This window comes from Pipistrellus hanaki (genome assembly GCF_964339955.1).
Source record: "Pipistrellus hanaki genome assembly, chromosome: 21".
Taxonomy (NCBI): domain Eukaryota; kingdom Metazoa; phylum Chordata; class Mammalia; order Chiroptera; family Vespertilionidae; genus Pipistrellus; species Pipistrellus hanaki.
This window is the reverse complement of record NC_140523.1, coordinates 378,467-399,999: the sequence shown is the minus strand read 5'-3', so window position 1 is coordinate 399,999 and position 21,533 is coordinate 378,467. Positions and strand designations below refer to the sequence as shown.

At 60.5% G+C, this 21,533-nt stretch overlaps 1 protein-coding gene across 1 annotated transcript; it reads right to left on the bottom strand.

The window, feature by feature from the left end:
- Positions 1-977: 977 nt before the first annotated feature.
- LOC311614294 (transient receptor potential cation channel subfamily M member 1-like) lies at positions 978-21,381 on the bottom strand (the record flags this gene model as incomplete). Its single annotated transcript, XM_084868980.1, has 21 exons — positions 978-2,867; positions 6,440-6,572; positions 7,357-7,559; positions 8,325-8,469; positions 9,596-9,616; positions 10,008-10,182; positions 11,482-11,733; positions 12,518-12,646; positions 13,398-13,529; positions 13,647-13,797; positions 14,081-14,317; positions 15,048-15,343; positions 16,173-16,202; positions 17,703-17,843; positions 18,538-18,588; positions 18,776-18,910; positions 19,447-19,617; positions 20,233-20,333; positions 20,444-20,516; positions 20,989-21,112; positions 21,371-21,381. The coding sequence occupies 21 exons, from the start codon at positions 21,379-21,381 to the stop codon at positions 1,799-1,801; spliced, it is 3,780 nt and encodes a 1,259-aa protein (XP_084725106.1). The 3' UTR covers positions 978-1,798.
- Positions 21,382-21,533: the final 152 nt, after the last annotated feature.

The window sequence follows — 21,533 nt, the reverse complement described above, 5'->3', positions numbered from 1 at the left end:
TACCTGGGGCGCTGCTCGGCAGTCGCCCGGCTCGCGCGATCACTGTGGGGGAAGCCGGGGAGTGGAGCCCAGTGTGGGAGGGGCGGGCTCTGGGAAAGGGGACAGGTGAGTCCGGGAGGGGGGACAGGTGAGCCCGGGAGAGGGGACAGGTGAGCCTGGGAGAGGGGACAGGTGAGGCCGGGAGAGGGGACAGGTGAGCCCGGGAGAGGGGACAGGTGAGCCCGGGAGGGGGGACAGGTGAGCCCAGAGAGGGGACAGGTGCAGCCTGGGAGAGGGGACAGGTGAGCCCAGAGAGGGGACCGGTGAGCCCGGGACAGGAGACCCGTCTCCAAAGCACAGCGCGGCCGGGCCGCAGTGCAGGTGGAGGCCCCTCAGAGGCCCCACTCCCCGGGACTCGGGGACCACGGACGGATGGCTTAGGCCGGCCACGCAGACCCCTCCATCCTGTCTGTGACTCCCCCCCCCTTCCTGTATTAAACGATACCGCGGGAAAAGATGTGACTCAGCGCCTCCTTTCTTTTCTCGCTCTTGGCCCCTGTCAGGTGGGAGTGGCCGCTGAGTGGATATTGAGATTGATCTTAATTGGATATCCAGATTGAGTAATATTAGATATTCATAGCAGTAGCAAAATTATGGAGTAGTAATTAAAACAATATATACACATATGCTATATACTATATACATATATACTATATACATATATAGTATAAAAACTATACACACATATACTATATGCCATATATATGTGCTATATATACTATATATATTGTACTATGCACTATATATACAATATATACTACCCTGTTTCCCCGAAAATAAGACAGTATCTTATATTAATTTTTTCTCCCAAAGTTGCGCTAGGTCTTCTTTTCAGGGGATGTCTTATCTTTCCAGGTGCTAGGTCTTACTTTGGGAGGATGTCTTATTTTCGGGGAAACACGGTATATACTATATATACTGTATACTACACACACACACACTGAGTGGCCAGATGATTGTGCATTCAGAGATCATAATAATTGGGCCACTCCGTGTACACGGACGCTGGCTGTTAAAAGAGTAAATCCAAAGAGCTCTCGCCACAAGGGAGAAAACCATTTTGGCTTCCTCTCGTTGTGTCCACGTGATGATGGGTGTGAACTGCCCCTGTTGGGGTCCCCGCGTCTCCATCCCAGTGTCAGCGTAACGCCACCCGCCCTCAGCTCATGCGGTGACCGCTCCCGAACGCTGGGAAGCGATGGATGGCTGTCCACACACACGCTTCAGTCCGTACGGGCGTGGTTCTTTATTTTCACTTCTATATACATGTTTATCGATTTCAGACAGGAAAGGAGAGGGGGGAGGGGGCGGGAGAGAAACATCCATGGTGAGAGAGAATCACGGACCGGCTGCCTCCCACACGCCTCCTCCACCCAGGCCTGTGCCCCGTCCGGGAATCGAACCCGGGACCTCCTGGTTCCTAGGTCAATGCCCACCCCCTGGTCTTCTTCTTCAGAAGAACTCTGCGTCTTCTTCTCCTCGGGGCACACATCCCTGTACGGCCTCATCTGTCCGTGATGACCTCCTACCGGCCGTGTCTCCGGAGACAGCCACCCTGGGGTCGGGGTTCCCACGGAGGGATTCGGGGAGCACACACGGGAGCCCTCAGTGCTGGGCCTGAAATGTCCGTCCGGCGTCCACACCGCCGAGTGCCTGCCAGGCCGGCTGGCGTCTTCGGAGCCCGATGGCCATCAGACGGCCGGCCGGAGGGTGCTGGTCCTCGGCGGCTCTGACGCCAGAAGCCGGAGGAGCCGGGCCCTCAGCATTCCGTTTCTGCAGGTGTGGCCTCCGTCTTCGACGCAGCCAGGAGGCTGCCCACGCTGCCGGCGTGCCCGGGGGGGTCTAGCCGGGCCCGCGCGCCGGGAGCCCTCCCGGGGCGGCCGTGCAAGCTCTTGGACCTCAGCGACGGGAACCCCGGGGCCCGGCCCGCGCCCACCGTCAGCAGGTTCCCCGTCTCCGCGGGCTCGGCAACGGCCAGGGACGGGCGGGGCGTCCAGGGGACCCCTCGGGCAGCCGCACCCCGAGCCGCCTCCTCCTCCAGCCTCGCGGCTTCCGGCACCGCGTACGGGGGCAGGTCGGTGCTGCGGGACCGCGTGATCCTGTGCACCTGGTACGTCCACTCCGCGGTCCACGCCTGGCCCCCGCCCGGCCCCCACGCCCCCGGCTCGCCGACCAGCCTCCTGCCGTGGGAGTACAGGACGCTCGTGGACTCCAGGGTGTGACAGGCACCGAACGCCTCCTCGGGGCCTGGGCGGGGCCTGTCCGAGTCTCCTGGAGGCCCCGGAGCGGCCGCCTCCGTCTCTGCTGCCGCTCTGACCCTGAGCTGCACGTCCTGCAAATCCGACGTCTGCTCCGCCGGCAGGGCCTCCGTTTCCTCCCTGCCCCTCGCCCGGCCCGGGGGGTCCTGGCCGAGGTCTGAGGCCAGCCGGCTGCCCCCGGGCGTGGCCGGGGCGCTCCTGCCCGGGGCCAGGCCCACCCCGGGGTCCTTCTCTCCCTTCCCTCGGAAGGAGCAGGCCCTCTTGGTGCCGAGCCCCGAGCCCGGCTCCTCGGCGGGCAGGGGGAAGCGGGGCCCACCACCGCCCGCGCTGTCGGCGCTGTGCACGCTGCTCTGCCGCAGCAGGAAGGTGGCCTCGCACTCGGAGGCGGCCCGGGAGCGCGCGGGTGCGAGCTCGGACCGGTCGATGCCCGCCAGGGCCTCCAGGGCGCCGGCCACGCGGCCCGACAGCTCCTCCAGCTGCGAGAGCCGCAGGTCCACCGTCTGCAGCGCCGTCTTCATGAAGCCCTCCCGCTCGTTCATCTCCTCCAGCCGCATGGACATGTTCTCCACCCTGGCAACACCAAGGGCAGAGGGTGAGTCCGCAGCGGAAAAGGAATGCCGTCCGACAGCCACACCGGAGGCCCGGGGCCCGGAGATCCGTGCAAGAACCGGCCTTCCTTCCCCTGCCTTCCCAGCTGCCCAGAGGCTCAGAGCACCTGCGTATGCAAATAAACCCGCCATCTTTGTTGGGCTAATTTGCATACTCATGCCTGATTGGCTGGTAGGTGTTGTGAAGGTACAGTCAGTTTGCTTCTTACTCTTTTTTTTTTTTTTAATATTTTATTGATTTTTAACAGAGAAAGGGAGAGAGATAGAGAACTAGAAACGTCGATGAGAGAGAAACATCTACCAGCTGCCTCTTGCACACCCCCTACTGGGGATTCGCCCGTAACCAAGGTACATGCCCTTGACCGGAATCGAACCCGGGACCCTTCAGTCCGCAGACAGACACTCTACCACTGAGCCACACCAGCTTTGGCTTCTTACTCTTTTATTAGCGTAGATGTTTTTACTGTCTTTCTTCTTTAAAAATTTTTTTTTTTTTTAAATTGATTTCAGAGAGGACTAGAGAAAGGGGGAGAAAGAGAGATGGGAAGAGAGAGAGGAGGAGAGAGAGAGAGAAACATCCATGATGAGAGAGAACCATGGATGGGCTGGCTCCTGTGCGCCCCTCACTGGGGATGGAGCTCGCAACCAGGAATGCAACCAGCACCTCCTGGTTCCTAGGTTGACACTCAACCACTGTGCCTCCCTGGCCGGGCTCCATTTAAATATTTAAATCAGATCAAAAGCTCTGTACATAATGCTTCCCACTGCGTTCAAATAGCAGGCGCGACTCTATACCTCGGGGGGAACTTCTGGAGCAACGTCCAAGAGAATACCCATGAGGCCTGGCCTTTCCTAGACGCTGCTCTGTCACCACATACAGGGTCCGAGTTCAAGTCCCCGCATGTCCAAGGCCCGAGCTCCGACACGGGAGCCGTGCAGCCGGCCGGCCGGCCGTGAAACCTCGTTTCCTGCGCCGTCAGCTCCTCGCGGACAGCCGCCCCTCCGCCCGAGAGGCCCCCCGGGAATCACACGGGAGCGTTCTCCTAATGACAGAGCTGGCTGCTCCCATAAAGCCGTCAGCCAGCTCCGTGGGAGTCCCAGGCCCGGCTGGTACTCACGGCTCCGAGACCAGGCCTGCCCTGTCATTGCGCGCCAGGTGCGAGGATCAAAACGGCGTCTGTCTCGCCCGGCCCTTTTCCTCGGGGCCTTTCAAGTTGGGTAATTGTAGGGAGGCAGACCTGCGTGCTCAAGATTGCACAGGGTGCCTTAAATCTTCCTGCGTTCTCGTTCCTTTTTTTTGTTTTTTAATGATTACCTTCCCTTTTTTTTTTTTTTCTTAATTGATTTCAGAGAGGAAGGGAGAGAGACAGAGCATCCACGATGAGAGAGAATATTCTACCGCTGCCTCCTGCACGCCCGCCCCCCCCACCCCTGCCCCCCCTTCTGGGATCCAGCCCGCAATCCGGGCACGCGCCCTGACCGGGAATCGAACTGGGACCTCCCGGTTCGGACATGGATGCTCGGCCCCTGAGCCAGGCCACCCGGCTCCCTCTGTGTCGTTTGTGGGCCAGGCCAGTTAGGGCGGGCCTGTGAGCCCGGAGGGCCGTGGCGGCCGGTGCTGTCGGTGCCTGAGCCGGCGTGCCCCCTCCTGGGGTGTGTCTCCGGCGAGAACGGAACCACACCCTGGACGCCCAGCGTGAATGACTAACAACGCTGCATTTTTAATTTTTTTTTTTTTTAAATCCCTATCTACCTGATACCTGTGTCTCTCTCTCTGGATTGGCTGTCAATGCCGGGTCAGGAACACGACCCACACCCCAGGGTGCTCCTGGCGTTGACTCCTGTGAACCTTTAAGCTCAGGACATCCCCGTGGGCTCTTCCCAGACCGGCCTGGGGATGGATGGGTCCCAGGTTCGATTCCGGTCCAGGGCATGGACCTTGGTTGCGGGCACATCCCCAGTAAGAGGTGTGCAGGAGGCAGCTGATCGATGTTTCTCTTTCATCAGTGTTTCTGACTCTCTATCCCTCTCCCTTCCTCTCTGTAAAAAGTCAATAAAATATATTATATATGGCTCAGTGGTTGAACATCGACCTATGAACCAGAAAGTCATGGTTTGAGTTCCCATGTTACAGGAGGCAGCTGATCAATGAGTCTCTCTCACCATGGATGTTTCTCTCCCTCTCTTTTCCTCTCTGACATCAATCAATCAATCAAAATATATTATTTAAATGCATTAATATAATATAACATAATAATATAATATAACATAACATAATATAATATAAATATATATAAACTTATAGAAATGGAAGGAACTTTTCATCCTCCAAGGTTTGATCTTAGAGGCCTCCCTGGGGCCAAAAATGAGGTGAAAATAGCTCCCGTGATTCCAGCTCCCCAGTTGGCCTGGCCCAGCGTTCCGCCCCCCCCCCCCCCACGTGGCATTCCCGGTGACTCAGCCGGACGGACGGGGACAATGGGACGGCAGGAATGGGCTCCCATCCAGGCATTCCCGGCTCAGGGAAACAGGAAGGGCCGGACACGCGTGCCTCCCCCGGCGGCCTGCGCACGGAGCCCCGATCCTCGGTCCGGAGCCCCGGAGCCGGCCCAGGAATGGCAAACATCCCAGCAATGCCGGGGGAGGGGGGGGAGAGGGAACAGCACTTCCATTGTCCGTCACCGCCGTGACTCAGTCCGAGCCGCGGCTCCGGGAGAGTGGAAATTCCCCATCAGCGGCCCGCGCACCGGCCTGCGCGCCGCAGGGTCAACGGGTCCACTCCGGCCAAGGACACAGGCCCGGGGTGCGGGCTCCATCCCCGGGGTGGGGCGTGCAGGAGGCAGCCGGTCCCCGATTCTCTCTCCCCATCATGGATGTTTCCCTCTCTCTCTCCCCCTTCTCTCCCTCTGCCTTCCTCTCTGAAATCAATAATACGTTTTTATTTTTTTGAAAAAAGAAAATGTGCCTCATCAAGGCGGAATGACGGTGTGATAACCCTGGGGTTTGGCACTTTGTCACCAGGTGACCAGGTCCAGGAGGGGACAGCGGCCTGGGGACGGGCCCGAGCGAGAGCGGCCGGCCTCAGCGTGCCCCTGGGCCACGCCCGGAGTCTCGCAGGGCCCTGAGCTGTGCTGTGAGGCCCTCCCGTGTGTTTACCCGTAAACACGGGTGTCTCCGTGGGGAGCCTGTCATTCTGAGTGCCCGGGGCTGTGCCATGAGTCAGAACAGCAGCCTCTTCGAGCTCTCAGAGCTCTCGGTTCAACCCTGGAGCCACGTGGGCTTTTTTTTTTTTTTAAACCAGTTATCCCCCGGGGATATCGCTCCCATGGATTTTTAGGGAGAGTGGAAGGGAGGGGAAAGAGACAGAGAGAAACACCGGTGGGAGAGAGAGACACGTCCATGGGTTGCCTCCTGCACGCTCCAGCAGGAGCCTGCCACCCTGAGGTACGCGCCCTTTGACCGGACCGGAACCCGGGGCCCCTCGGTCCGCAGGCCGGCGGCGCGCTGCCCGCTGAGCCGCCCGGCCGGGCCCACCTGTCGCAGGTGACGCGGATGCGCTCCTCGCTGGATGACTGCTGCTCGTCCTCCTTCCCCTGGAAGTGCTCCTGCACGCACTGCGCCTCGAACTCGTGCAGCCGCTTCAGCTCCTCGTCGCTGAGGAACAGCTCTGCGCGGCACCCGCGGGTGCGTATGGGTGTCAGAGGGAGGGAGGGGGGGAGAGAGAGAGAGAAACGTCCGCGATCAGAGAGAACCACGGGCCGGCTGCCTCTGCACGCCCCACCGTGGAGATGGAGCCCGCAGCCCGGGCCTGTGCCCTGGCCGGGAATCGAACCGGGACCTCCTGGTGCATAGGTCACTGCTCAACCCCTGAGCATTGACCTATGCTGGCCAGCTGCTTTTAGAGATCTTTAAAAAAAAAATATATATATATATATATATATTTTTTACGCCGAAACCGGTTTGGCTCAGTGGATAGAACGTCGGCTTGGGGACTGAAGGGTCCCGGGTTAGATTCCGGTCAAGGGCATGTACCTTGGTTGTGGGCATATCCCCAGTAGGGGGTGTGTGCAAGAGGCAGCTGATCGATGACTCTCTCATCGATGTTTCTAACTCTCTATCTCTCTCTCTTCCTCTCTGTACAAAATCAATAAAATATATTAAAAAATATATATATACATAAAATATACATATATATTTTTTTATTGATATTTTTAGAGAGAAAGGGAGAAAGATAGAGAGAAAACATCCATGATGAGAGAGAATCATGGATCAGCTGCCTCCTGCACACCCCACACTGGGGATCAAGCCCGCACCCCGGGCCTGTGCCCTGATGGGGAATGGAACCGTGACCTCCTGGTTCCTAGGTCCACGGCCAGCCTCTGAGCCCCGAGGGGGGTGGGGAGGGACGGGGGGACGTGGGGAGGGACGGACGGGGGGACGTGGGCACCCACTCAGCCCGCGGTCCTGCTCCTCCGGCTCGCCCCCCCGCCTCCTCCGGCAGCGGCCGCCGAGCCGCCGGCCGAGGATGTAGAGGTGGCTCAGCAGGATCATCGGCGGCGGCAGCACGGGCCGGTCGTGGAAGGTCATGATGAGCTGGTAGCGCTGGAACTTCCACACCTGGTTGGAGATGGACTTCACCTCGAAGAAGGTGTTGCTTTAAAAAGAGGAGACATTCTCCGTCAGTTCCGGGGAGGCTCTCTCCCCAGGGCCGTCAGCGTCACCACCAAGCCTCAAGACTCCACGAACCGGCCCGGCCCGTGTGGCTCAGGGGATAACGCGCCGGCCTGCGGGCCAGAGGGTCCCCCCGGGCTCGATGCCGGCCAAGGGCACGGACCTCGGTGGCAGGCTCCTCCCCATCCCGGGGCCCTGGCCGGGGAGGGTGCAGGAGGCAGCCCATCGATGTGTCTCTCTCTCCCATCGATGTTTCTCTCTGTCTCTCCCTCTCCCTTCCTCTCTCTAAAAATCAGTGGAAGCCGAAACTGGTGTGGCTCAGTGGATAGAGCATCGGCCTGTGAACTGAAGGGTCTCCGGGTTCAATTCCGGTCAAGGGCACGGACCTTGGTTGCGGGCACATCCCCAGGAGGGGGCGTGCAAGAGGCAGCTGATCGATGTCTCTCTCTCTCATCCATGTTTCTAGCTCTCTATCCCTCTCCCTTCCTCAGTAAAAAATCAATAAAACATATCTTTTTTTTTTTAAAAAGCAAATATTGGGAGTACTATTTAAAAAATAAAATAAAATGAAATCAATGGGAAAACAATATCCTCAGCTGAGGATTAAAAAAGAGAAAAAAATCCCACTCTTTCACAGGGACACTCTGTGTCCACGCATGGCCACGTGGGGGTGTCTGTGAGGAGACGGGAACCCCACAGAGTAAGGGGATTGAGGCCAAGCCCGTCCCCCCTCCCGGGGGACACGCACTTGAAGACGGCGATGAGCAGGTTGACCAGCAGGATGTTGGCCACCAGCAGGTAGCAGGCCATGATGGCGGGGGTCAGCCAGGCGCCCGGGATGCAGGGCGGCAGGCGCCGGCCCTCCTCGTCATACTGGTTCTCGCCGCACGGAGCTGGAACGGACGGACGGAAGGAGGTCCTTCTGTGCCCGCTCTGGCGTGACTCACCGAAGTTATCACGCGATAACAGCTCACCGAGGCTATCATGTGACCCGTGTCTTTTTTTTTTATATATAGGATTTTTTTTTTTTTCTGTGAAAAATAGCAACTCATATAAAAGAAATAAGGAGCCGAAACCGGTGTGGCTCCGTGGATAGAGCGTCGGCCTGAGGACTGAGGGGTTCTGGGTTCGGTTCCGGTTAAAGGCATGGACCCTGGTTGTGGGCTCATCCCCAGCAGGGGGCGTGCAGGAGGCAGCCGATGGATGTTGCTCTCTCGCTCTCCCTCCCCCTCCCTCTCTCTCTTTCAAATCAAGACAAAAAACTATTTTAAAAGGCAAACCATATTTCCTTTCCCTGCCCGTTGGCAATGCCACGCCGATCCCACAGGATCTATTTCGTGGAGGAAAGACAGGGTGACCCCAACAGGCATTCGTGACATAAACTCCATCGATGTCTAGCCTACATGCTCCTAATTTATTTACAGTTTAAAAAAAAAACAACACGCCACAACCGGTTTGGCTCAGTGGATAGAGCATCGGCCTGCGGACGGAGGGGTCCCGGGTTCGATTCCGGTCAAGGGCATGTACCTTGGTTGCGGGCGCATCCCCAGTGGGGGGTGTGCAAGAGGCAGCTGGTCGATGTTTCTCTCGCATCGATGTTTCTAACTCTCTATTCCTCTCTCTTCCTCTCTGTAAAAAAAATCAATAAAATATATATATAAAACAACAACAACACAAAAACTATGGACACCAGGAAACCAGACGGGTATTCACACCCAGGGCAAAGCCACCGGTAACTAGGTAAGGAAGAGACTAAGGAACGAAGGGATACGCACACTGTGCGGGCGTTGGACACCAGGGTGCGAACACCCGGCCCACGGGCCATATGAGGCCCCAGGAATCGTGTGGCCTGGCCCCCCCCAAGGCCTCCGGGGCAAGTTAACGAAAGGCTGGAGCCCACAGAGCAGCGAATTTATAAGAGGATCGTTCTGTACGGCCCCGCCGCCGCCGATGTGACAAAAATACCCAAACGGCCCTCGGCCCCACCGCTGGCAGAGCCGTAGCTTTGTGTACACTTACGGTTGATTTCCATGGCGTAGACTGCACGGCGGTCGAGGGGGGAAAGAAAACAAGATGGCGGTGGAGAGAAAAGTGAAATGGTTCACACACAAGACAATGCAGAGTCTGCGGATCCCTCCCGGTCAAGGGCACGTGCAGGAGGCAGCTGATCGACACGTCTCTCTCCTCACATCCATGTTTCTCTCTCGCTCTCTCTTTCCCCCTCCTGTCCACTCTCTAAAAATCACCGGGAAAATACCCTCGGGGAGGATGAACAACAAAAATGTCCCCGTTTGCTCGGTCCCCTGCACTCACTGCGATGCCCGGCAGGACAGGGACCTGCTGCACACCCTCGCGCACACGCACCCCCCCCCCCGGGCGGGGCCCAGCCTGCGGGGCAGGGAGCAGGCCTTACTATGGATTCTAGTCTTACGGTCGGTCTGGTCCGCGAACACCTCGCCGTAGATCATCCAGTAGGGCATGTAGAAGATGTTGCGGGCCAGCCGCCACGAGGGCTCCTCGTCCGGGTGCAGGATGGCCTGGCGGGCGACGCCGAAGCTCATCAGCACCACCAGCATGATCACCACGAAGTACAGCATGTCGATCATCTGCCAATCAGAGTGCAGGCGTCAGCCATCCGCCAATCACAGTGCAGAGTGTCAGCCATCCGCCAATCACAGTGCAGCGTGTCAATCATCCGCCAATCACAGGGCAGCGTGTCAGCCATCCGTCAATCACAGCGCAGCCTGTCAATCATCTGCCAATCAGAATGCAATGTGTCAGCCATCTGCCAATCACAACGCAGCATGTCAACCATCTGCCAATCACAGTGCAGCGTGTCAACCATCTGCCAATCACAGTGCAGCATGTCTGCCATCTGCCAATCACAGTGCAGCATGTCAATCATCTGTCCATCAAAGGAAATGGGTCTCTGATGGTCTCCAGTTCACGTGGTTCCTGATTTTGCCCAACCCAAAGACTTCATCAGTGCTTCGCCAGGCGGTATGGCTCAGGGGTTGAGCATTGGAGGTCATGGTTCAATTCCCAGTCAGGGCACATGCCCTGGCTTTGGGCTTGATCCCCAGCAGGGGGCATGCAGGAGGCAGCGCTCCATGATTCTCTCTCCTCACGGATGTTTCTAATCACTCCCTCTCCTTTCCTCTCTGAAATCAATAACAATATATATATATATATATATATATATATATATATATATATATATATATATATTTTTTTTTTTTTTTTTTTAAAGAGCCCCTGTTAGTTGACTCAGTGGATAGAACACTGGCCCATGGACTGAAGGGTCCCAGGTTCGATTCCTGGTCAAGAGCATGTACCTCTGTTTCAGGCTCAATCCCTGGCCCTGGGCGGGGTGTGGGCAGGGGGCAACCCACCGATGTGTCTCTCTCAAACCCACGTTTCTCTCTGCCGCTCCCCCTGCCTTCCACTCTCTCTCTCAAAACCCACGGCAGAAGGAGGGAGAGGAGGAGGAAGTGGAGGAAGGAGGAGGAGGAGGAGGAGGAGGAAAAGAAGGAGAAGAAGAAGGAGGAGGAGGAGGAGGAGGAGGAGGAGGAGGAGGAAAAGAAGAAGGAGGAGGAGGAGGAGGAGGAGGAGGAGGAGGAGAAGGAGAAGAAGGAGGAGGAGGAGGATGAGGAAAAGAAGGAGGAGGAGGAGGAGGAGGAGGAGGAAAAGAAGGAGGAGAAGAAGGAGGAGGAGAAGAAGGAGGAGGAGGAGGAGGAGGAGGAGGAGGAAGAGGAGGAGGAGGAGGAGGAAAAGAAGAAGGAAAAGAAGAAGGAGGAGGAGGAGGAAGAGGAGGAAAAGAAGAAGAACAACAACAAGAGGAAGAGAAGGCAGAGGGAACCAGCCTCGCGGGAGAGACAGAGGAAAGGAAAGGCCGGCCGGCTCACCATCTTGCCGATCATCATGACGTAGGGCCCCAGGTACTTGTTGACGCCGAAGATGCCGAGCACGCGGATGTACCAGAAGATGATGTCCACGCAGTAGAGCACGCGGCCGTAGCCCATGTAGGGCTCCCGCTGCAGCCGCAGCACGGTGCCCACCAGGAACACGGAGATGGCCACCAGGTCCGTGAGGTTCCAGTACTCCTGCAGCCACACCTTCACCTTCTGGCTCAGCTTGCCCGGCTCTGACATGAGGATCTGCAGCGGGCGCCGTGGGCGGGAGGGCCGGCCGGGCACCTCCGCGGACCCGGGGCCCACGGCGGGACCTTCCAGGGGACCCGGTTCCCTTTCCCCCTGGGCACCTCCCAACACCATCCTCTCAGGCGGGCAGGGACCTCTCCAGCTGCCCTAGCCAGTGTGGCTCAGTGGATAGAGCATCGGCCCGCAGACTGTAGGGTCCCAGGTTCGATTCCGGCCAAGGGCACAGGCTCGATCCCCAGTGGGGGGTGTGGCAGGGGGCAGCCGATCCATGATTCTCTCTCATCATGGATGTTCCTCTCTCTGTCCCTCTCCCTTCCTCTCTGAAATCAGTATAAAAATATATATATATACACGGAGTGGCCAGATGATGATGATGATCTCTGAATGCATAATCATCTGACCACTCAGTGTGTGTGTGTATATATAATAGAAGCCTGGTGCATGGGTGGGGTCCGGCCAGCCTGGCCAGGGGGAGGGGACATGGGCGGTCGGCCGGCCTGCCTGCTGGTCGAACTCCTGGTCTAGGGGGCCATTTGCACGTTAGCCTTTTATTCTATAGGACAGACCCGGAGTGGCCGGATGATTTTGTGCTCAGAGATCATCATCATCTGGCCACTCGGTGTGTTATTTATTAAGAGGAAGGAAGGGAGGGAGGAAAGAAGGAAGGAGGGAAGGGAGGAAAGAAGGAAGGAGGGAAGGGAGGAAGGGAACTGGTTTTAAAAGAAGAAGAAGTTGTGTCTGAGTTGGCACAGGTGGTGGGGAGCACTTGGGGAGCACTCACCTCCCGCACCTTCTCCAGGGCCAGCGTCACGATGTAGGCGATGACCACCCACTCCTGCAGGCAGGGCCAGCGCTCCATGCGCACCAGGATGATGTAGTTGAAGAGCAGCAGGTAGCCCAGGTAGGAGATCTGTGGGTGGGGAGCGTGAGGCGCGGCCGGGGGGGCCCGCCCGCTCCGGAGGGAGGTCAGGAGCCCCCGTCCCTGCACCCGGAGGGGGTGGGGGGCGGCCGGGGGCCCGTCCGCTCTGGAGGGAGGTCAGGAGCCCCGGTTCCTGCACCCGGAGGGGGTGGGGGGCGGCCGGGGGCCCGTCCGCTCTGGAGGGAGGTCAGGAGCCCCGGTTCCTGCACCCGGAGGGGGTGGGGGCAGTGGCCGGGGGCCCGCCCGCTCCGGAGGGAGGTCAGGAGCCCCGGTTCCTGCACCCGGAGGGGGTGGGGGGCGGCCGGGGGCCCGCCCGCTCCGGAGGGAGGTCAGGAGCCCCGGTTCCTGCACCCGGAGGGGGTGGGGGGCGGCCGGGGGCCCGTCCGCTCTGGAGGGAGGTCAGGAGCCCCGGTTCCTGCACCCGGAGGGGGTGGGGGGCGGCCGGGGGCCCGCCCGCTCCGGAGGGAGGTCAGGAGCCCCGGTTCCTGCGCCCGGAGGGGGTGGGGGCAGTGGCCGGGGGCCCGCCCGCTCCGGAGGGAGGTCAGGAGCCCCGGTTCCTGCACCCGGAGGGGGTGGGGGGCGGCCGGGGGCCCGCCCGCTCCGGAGGGAGGTCAGGAGCCCCGGTTCCTGCACCCGGAGGGGGTGGGGGCAGTGGCCGGGGGCCCGCCCGCTCCGGAGGGAGGTCAGGAGCCCCGGTTCCTGCACCCGGAGGGGGTGGGGGGCGGCCGGGGGCCTCACTCACCGTGTAGAACCAGAACTTGACGATGGGCGCGTTGTAGAACTCGCAGATCTTGGTCCCGATGGGGATGCCCCTGTGCTTCCGGTGCTCGCTCTCCTCGTCCCCCTTCCGGGAGCCGGCGTCCGCGCCGGGGTCCTGGGCACACGCGGGCGGGGGGGGCCGTGGGGAAGGCAGCTCCCCCATCACCCCCCCATCGCCAGCACGCCCCCGCCGCCCGTCCTGGTTCCGGGGAGGGCCCGGCCGGGCACTGACCGCGGCCTCCTCCTCCCGCTCCCGGCCGTCCTCGTTCTCCTTGGCCGTCTGGTAGGAGAAGTCGTCCTGCGAGCGGAACTCCAGCAGCAGGATGGTGGGCGGGAAGAGGAGGCCCAGGATGGCCTGCGGGGGCGGCGGGGGGCATGGACGTCTAGGTGCCACGATGGCGCGGGGTGCAGGTGGGGGCGCCCGCCAGGCGTGGGGAGGATGGATGGACAGGGCCCCAGTGGGCCACACGCACACGCACACGCACACGCATGCACATGTACACGCCACACACACATATATGCATGCACACGCATGCACACGCACACTCCCACACGCACGCACACACATGTACACGCACGCACACACATGTACACACGCACGCACATGTACACACATGCACACACATGTACACACCCACACATATACACACACATGTACACGCGCGCACACGTGCCTTCAGGCCCGGGTTCTTGCGCACCCGCAGCCGCCCCATCCACATGTCGGTGAGCAGCATCTGGCTGCAGGTGTGCGCGATGAAGTCGCGGTGCTTGGCGGCCACGGCCAGCTTGAGGCAGGTGGAGTTGCTCCAGTTCCGCAGCTCGCAGGTCAGCAGCTTCATGGCCACCTGCTCGTCCTGCCGGTAGGACTGGTCCAGGAGCTCCACGGCCAGCTGCCCGAAGTCCCTGCGCACAGAGGGGGGGACGGGGGACGGGGTCGGGCCCGGCCGCAGGGATCCACCCATGAGCCAGCGGGTCAGGGCTCCGTCCCCAGTGTGGGCTGTGCAGGAGGCAGCCGATCCGTGATTCTCTCTCCTCATGGATGTTCCTATCCCTCTCTCCCTCTCCCTTCCTCTCTCTCTCTCTCTAAAAAATCAATAAAAATATATTTAAAAAAATAAACAAAGCCCTAGTCAGTTTGGCTCCGTGGATAGAGCGTCGGCCTGCAGACTGAAGGGTCCCAGGTTCGATTCCCAGTCAAGGGCATGTACCTTGGTTGTGGGCACATCCCCAGTGTGGGGCGTGCAGGAGGCAGCTGGTCGATGTTTCTCTCTTCATCAGTGTTTCTGACTCTCTATCCCTCTCCCTTCCTCTCTGTAAAAAAAAAAATCAATAAAATACATTTAAAAAAAAATCAACGTGGCCCTAGCTGGTGTGGCTTAGTGAATAGAGCGTCGGCCTGAGGACTGAAGGGTCCCGGGTTCGATTCCAGTCAAGGGCATGGACCTTGGTTGCGGGCACCTCCCCAGTGGGGGGCGTGCAGGAGGCGGCTGGTCGATGATTCTCTCTCATCGACGTTTCTGGCTCTCTCTCCCTCTCCCTTCCTCCCCGTAACAAACCAATAAAACATATACATTTTTTAAAGCGGGATGCCCCCCCGCCCCCCCCCTTGGCCCCGGCCCCCGGCCCCGCCCACTTGGAGTGGCCGTCCAGGTCCTGGGACACGTCGTCCACCAGCTCGCTCTGGGCGCACTCGTGGGCCATGGCCTTGTAGAGCTTGCAGGCCACCAGGGCGCGGGCCATGCTCTCCTCGCCGCGCCGCCACATGAACACGGCCATGCGCTGCCGCCGCATCAGCACGGCCCACACCGTCAGCTCGTGGAACGGGTGCCGGAAGCGGCTGACGGCCGGGTCGTCCGCGTCCACCTCCGCCTCCTCCTCCTTCCCGCGCTTCTTCTTCTTCCGCTTGCCCTTGGCCGGCGGCTCCTCGTCCTGCGGCGGAGGGGCGTCTGCACAGGCCGCCGAGGCCCGGGGACCGGGCAGAGGGGGCGTCTCCACAGGCCGCCGAGGACAGGGCCCGGGGTCAGGCCTCCGCCTGGAGCCCGGAGGTCCCAGCTCCATTCCCGGTCAGGGCACAGGCCCAGGCTGTGGGCTCGATCCCCAGCGGGGGGCGTGCAGGAGGCAGCTGATCCATGATTCCCTCTCATCACTGATGTTTCTCTCTCTCTCACTCTCCCTCTCCCTCCCTCTCTGACATCCATAAAAAAAATAAAATAAAAAATAGAAAGAGCCCTGGCCGGTTTGGCTCAGTGGATGGAGCGTCGGCCTCTGGATTCATGGATCCCGGGTTCGATTCCGGTCAGGGCACAGGCCCGGGTTGCTGGCTCCATCCCCAGTAGGGGGCGTGCGGCGTGCAGGAGGCAGCAGATCCATGATTCTCTCATCATCATTGCTGTTTCTCTCTCTCTCTCTCTCTCCTCTCTCCCCCACATCAATAATAATAATTTTTTTTAAAAAAATAGCAAGAGCCCTGGGTGGTGTGGCTCAGTGGATGGAGCGTTGGCCTGCGGACTCAGGGGGTCCCGGGTTCGATTCCGGTCGGGGGCACATGCCCAGGCTGTGGGCTCGATCCCCTGATTGGGGAGCATGCAGGAGGCAGCCGATCCATGGTTCTTTCTCATCACGGATGTTTCTCTCTCTCTCTCCCTTCCTCTCTGACATCAACAAAAATAAATTAAAAAAAGAAAGACTAGAAAGAAAGAAAACACGTGCGATGTTAAACGACACCGGACGGAGACGGCACAAACACACACCCACGTACCTCCATCCCCAGAAGCTTGAGCGCCTTCGGCTGCGGCAGGAAAGGGGAGAGAGAGGGAAAAAAGTCAGTCACCCGGGAACTGATCTCCCAGTACATGGATCCTAGCGGAGAGGCGGCCGGCCGGCCTGGCTCCGGGGCTGAGCGTCCACTCTCCACCTCGGAACCAGGAGGTCCCAGTCCGATTCCCGGCCAGGGCCCACGCCCGGGTTGGGGGCTCCACCCCAGGAGGCACGGGAGACATATATATTATTTAAAGAAGAAGAAAGGGGAGAGAGATCAACCAAAGGACTGTGTGCATGCCTAGGGGCCTGGCCAGTGGCCACGGACAACAGGGGGTGGGGGCATGCGTGGGGAGGGGATTGGGTTGGGAATGGGGGGGTATAAGGACAATTATGTGATACCATAATCAACAAAATTAAAGAAGAAGAAGGAGGAGGGAGAGGAGGAGGAGGAAGAGGAGGAGAAGGAGGAGAAGAAGGAGATGGAGGAGGAGGAGGAGGAGGAGGAGGAGGAGGAGGAGGAGGAGGAGGAGGAGAAGGAGGAGATGGAGGAGGAGGAGGAGGAGGAGTAGGAGGAGGAGGAGGAGATGGAGGAGATGGAGGAGGAGGAGGAGGAGGAGGAGGAGGAGGAGGAGAAGGAGGAGGAGGAGGAGAAGAAAGAGGAGGAGGAGGAGGAGGAGAAGGAAGAGGAGGAGGAGGAGGAGGAGGAGGAGGAGGAGGAGGAGAAGGAAGAGGAAGAGGAGGAGGAGGAGGAGGAGGAGAAGGAAGAGGAGGAGGAGGAGGAGATGGAGGAGGAGGAGGAGGAGGAGGAGAAGAAGGAGGAGGAGGAGGAGGAGGAGATGGAGGAGGAGGAGGAGGAGGAGGAGAAGAAGGAGGAGGAGGAGGAGGAGGAGGAGGAGGAGATGGAGGAGGAGGAGGAGGAGGAGGAGGAGAAGGAGGAGGAGGAGGAGGAGGGGGAGGAGGGGGAGGAGGGGGAGGAGGAGAAGGAGGAGGAGGAGGAGGAGGAGGAGGAGATGGAGGAGGAGGAGGAGGAGGAGGAGGAGGAGGAGGAGGAGAAGGAGGAGGAGGAGGAGGAGGAGGAGGAGGAGGAGTAGGAGGAGGAGGAGGAGATGGAGGAGATGGAGGAGAAGGAGGAGGAAGAGGAGGAGGAGGAGGAGGAGAAGGAAGAGGAGGAGGAGGAGGAGGAGGAGGAGGAGGAAGGAAGAGGAAGAGGAGGAGGAGGAGGAGGAGAAGGAAGAGGAGGAGGAGGAGAAGGAAGAGGAGGAGGAGGAGAAGGAAGAGGAGGAGGAGGAGGAGATGGAGGAGGAGGAGAAGGAAGAGGAGGAGGAGGAGGAGATGGAGGAGGAGGAGGAGGAGGAGGAGAAGAGGAGGAGGAGGAGGAGGAGGAGGAGATGGAGGAGGAGGAGGAGGAGGGGCGGTGTCCTGGGCGACGAGCTCGGCCGGGAACAGGGGTGGTTGGTCGGAGAGGGCTGCGAGGAGCCCCCCTGCGGCAGGGCCCCGCCCGCCCCGCACACGGTCGCCCCGGGCCTACCCGCTTGGGCCCGAACAGCGAGTTGTAGAGCGTGCGGAAGCTCTTGCGGGTGTAGCGGCAGCGGTAGGCGCCGCCCATGAGGTACTCCAGCACCAGCCCGATGTCGATGAGGCTGATGTGGTAGTCCGGCGGCAGGTTGCCCTGCGGGGGCGAGGCTGCGTCTCAGGCCCCGTGTGGAGCAAGGACCTGGTCCCCGTCCCCGTTCCCGCCCTCCCGGGGCCCAGCAGTCCCTCCTGGCCACCCAGCGGGTGCCGGGAGCCAAGGGCGTTAGACAGTGCTCGGGCCTGGCCGGTGTGGCTCAGTGAGCTGAGCATCGACCCAGAACCAGGAGGTCCCGGTTCCATTCCCGGTCAAGGGCGCAGGCCCGGGTTTGCAGGCTCCATCCCCAGTAGGGGGCGTGCAGGAGGCCGCCGGCCCATGATCCTCTCTCCTCGTAGATGTTTCTCTCTCTCTCTCTCTCTCTCTCCCTCTTTGAAATCAATAAAAGTACAATGTTTAAAGTGCCCCGGCCGTTGTGGCTCAGTGGATAGAGCGTCGTCGGCCTGCAGACCAAAGGGTCCTGGGTTTGATTCCGGTCAAGGGCACACGCCTCTGTCGCAGGCTCCTCCCCAGGCCCGGGCCCTGGTTGGGGTGCATGCAGGAGGAGGAAACCCATGGATGATTCTCTCTCACCTTGATGATGTGTCTCTCTGTCTTTCCCTCTCCCTAAAAGTCCATGGAGGAATACCCTCGGGTGAGAATTAACCAAAACAAGCACACACACACACAAAGCTGCATACGATCCCCCCCCCTCCCCCCCCCCCGCCCCCGTGAGGAGAGGGGAGGGCGGACCAACCTTCTTCACGTCCCTGACCAGCAGGTGCAGCGTGTTGGGCGGCCCGAGTCTCTGCAAGGCAAGCCGCCGGCCGTGAGCCCGGCCCTGGCCCCTGAGCCCCCGGCCTGCTCCGTGGGATGGCGGGAGGGGCCGGGCGGGCGGTGGTTAGGCTGGGTCCAGCCTGGGCCGATGGCGGGGAGGGGCCCGGGGCCCGGGGCCCGGGCCCGGGGGCGGTGGGGAGCCCCCCCCCCACACACACCGTGTTGTACAGCTCCTCCAGCCGCGGGATGGTGAGGAAGTGCTGCATGTTGACCCCGTTCTCGATCAGCAGCTTCACGAACTCCACGCGGTCCAGCACCAGGGCGTCCAGCATGGCCTGCTCCAGGGCGTTCACCTGGGCGCGGGGCGGGGCGGGGGCACCTCGAGGGCGGACCCCGCGCCCGCTGCCCCAGGCCCCGGCCCCTGGGCGCCCCCACCCCCCGTGCGCAGGCCTCGCCTCTGTCCGGCCCACGGCCCGCGGGGAACGAGGACGGCGGTGACCCCTCTGCTTTTCGGTCAATTGTGTCTGTGGACGCGGCTGTGATCCTCAAACAAGGATGTGCTCCCGGAGATTACGGAGGGAGGGAGGGAGGGAGGGAAAGAAGGAGGGAGGGACGGAGGGAGGGAAGGAGGGCGGGAGGGAGGGAGGGAAAGCGGGAGAGAGGGAGGGAGGGACGGAGGGAGAGAGGGAGGGAAAGAGGGAGGGAAGGAGGGACGGAGAGAGGAAGGGAGGGAGAGAGAGACGGAGGGAGGGAGAGAGGGAGGGAGGGAAAGAAGGAGGAAGGGAGGGAGGGAGGGAAGGAGGGAGGAAGGGAGGGAGGGAGGAGGGAGGGAGAGAGGAAGGGAGGAAGGGAGGGATGGAGGGAGGCAGGGAGCCCAGGCCCCACGCACCCAGTTGAGCAGCTCGACCTTGCGGGGGTCGGTCTCCTCCTCCGCCTCCTCCTTCCCCTTCCCCTTCCGCTTGCCCTTGGCCTTGGCCCGGGCCTTGGTGGTGGCCGGGGGCGGCTTCTTCTCCGGCTCCGTGGCCTTGCTGTCCGCCGGCGGCGCCAGGCTGCCCAGGGGCTGCGCCGCAGACACGGGGGAGAAAGCAGGCGTGACCCTCGCCGCTGCAGGCGTGCACCCGTGTACACGCTAGCACACGCGTGCACTTGCGTACACGCTAGCAAACACATGCACTTGTGCACACGCCAACACATATGCACTTGCGTACACGCTAGCACACGCGTGCACTTGTGCACACGCCAACACACATGCACTTGTGTACACGCTAGCACACACATGCACTCGTGAGAACATGTGTGCACACACACTCACACACAGTTCTCTAGGCCTCCAGGGTTTCATAGAATGGACCATGAAAACTGAGTGTTCTCCATACAATCACTGTGTTTCCTTCTAATGAGCTATTTTCTTTTTTAGCTAATTTCTTTTTTTTTTTTTAAATCTAAAATGGATTTTTATTTATTTCAGAGAGGCAGGGGGAGAGACAGAGAAACATCCATGACAAGAGAGAATCATGATGAGGGAGCAACACCTACTGTGCGCCCCCGGGGCCTGGTCCCTGCTGTGCGCTGTCTGGGGCCGGGTCCCTACTGCGCGCCCCTGGGGCTGGGGCCGGGTCCCTACTGCGCGCCGTCTGGGCCGCCGGTTCGGAGGGCCCCCCGGGCAGCCACTCACCGGCCAGTGGGGCCCGAAGACGAAGATCTGGCTGCGGGCTATGTCCACGCGGTTCCAGGCCAGCGCCAGGCTCAGCTGGTCGGGGGCGGAGGCGTTGGTGCCTGGGAAGGCAGGGGCAGACACGCTCTCTCTGTGCCCGGCCGCCGGGCCCGGGCGCCGGGCGGTGACCGGGGGTCCAGCCGCCCCCCTCCCCACCCCCGGCACAGCTCACCCTTCAGCAGGGCGGTCAGAATCGCCATCTCCATGTCCGGCTGCCCCTCGGCGCCCATCCTGAACACCGTCACCTGGGGCGGGTCGTGGGGAAAGACCGGGTCAGGGGACGTGGGCCGCAGGAGGGGGGTCGGGTGTTTCTGACAAAGGACAGCCGAGACCGACACGTACGCCATGCAGCTGCAGCAACGCCGAGAGCAAAACCCGACTCATCTTAATCATTGAGCGTCTGCCCCCTGGTGGCCAGTGCGCGTCATAGCGACCGGCTGACCGGTCATTGGATCTCTTAGGCTTTTATACGTATGGATTCCCCTTAATAATGTGTTTGCATTGATTTCAGCCCTCGCCGGTCTGGCTCCGTGGCAGAGCCTCGGCCCAGGGACTGAGGGTCCCGGGTTCGATGCCGGCCAAGGGCGCGGACCTCGGTGGCGGGTTCCTCTCCGGTCGGGGCGCGGGAGGGAGGCACACCCACCGATGTGCTTCTCTCACGTCAAGGCTTCTCTCTGCCTTTCCCGCTCCCGCTCTCACACCCTCACAGACGCTCACCAGCTCCTTCCTCCTCATGCACTCCGCCAGCACGGCCAGCAGCTGCAGCGCGTGGGCCCGGCTGTAGTTGAACGTCTTCTGGATGGTGACCAGCAGCTGGTCCCGCAGCGGCTCCCCGATGACCCTGTACCAGGCAGACGCCGGGGAGAGACGAGAAACAGCCCGCCTGAGGCCCGTCCGAGCCAGCCGACACCTCGGATATACATAAAAATCAATATATATATTATTGATTTCTTTACAGAGAGGAGGGGAGAGAGAGCTAGAAACATCGATGAGAAACATCGATCAGCTGCCTCCTGCATGCTCCCCACTGGGGATGTGCCCGCAACCAAGGCCCATGCCCTTGACCGGAATTGAACCCGGGACCCCTCCGTCCGCAGGCCGACGCTCCATCCACGGAGCCGCACCGGTGAGGGCCACCTGGGGTCTTTTCCTTTGTTTGTTTGTGAATCCTCACCCATTGATTTTTAGAGAGAGCGGGAGGAAGAGGGAGAAACATCGATGGGCGAGAGACACACCGATGGGCTGCCTCCTGCGTGAGCTTC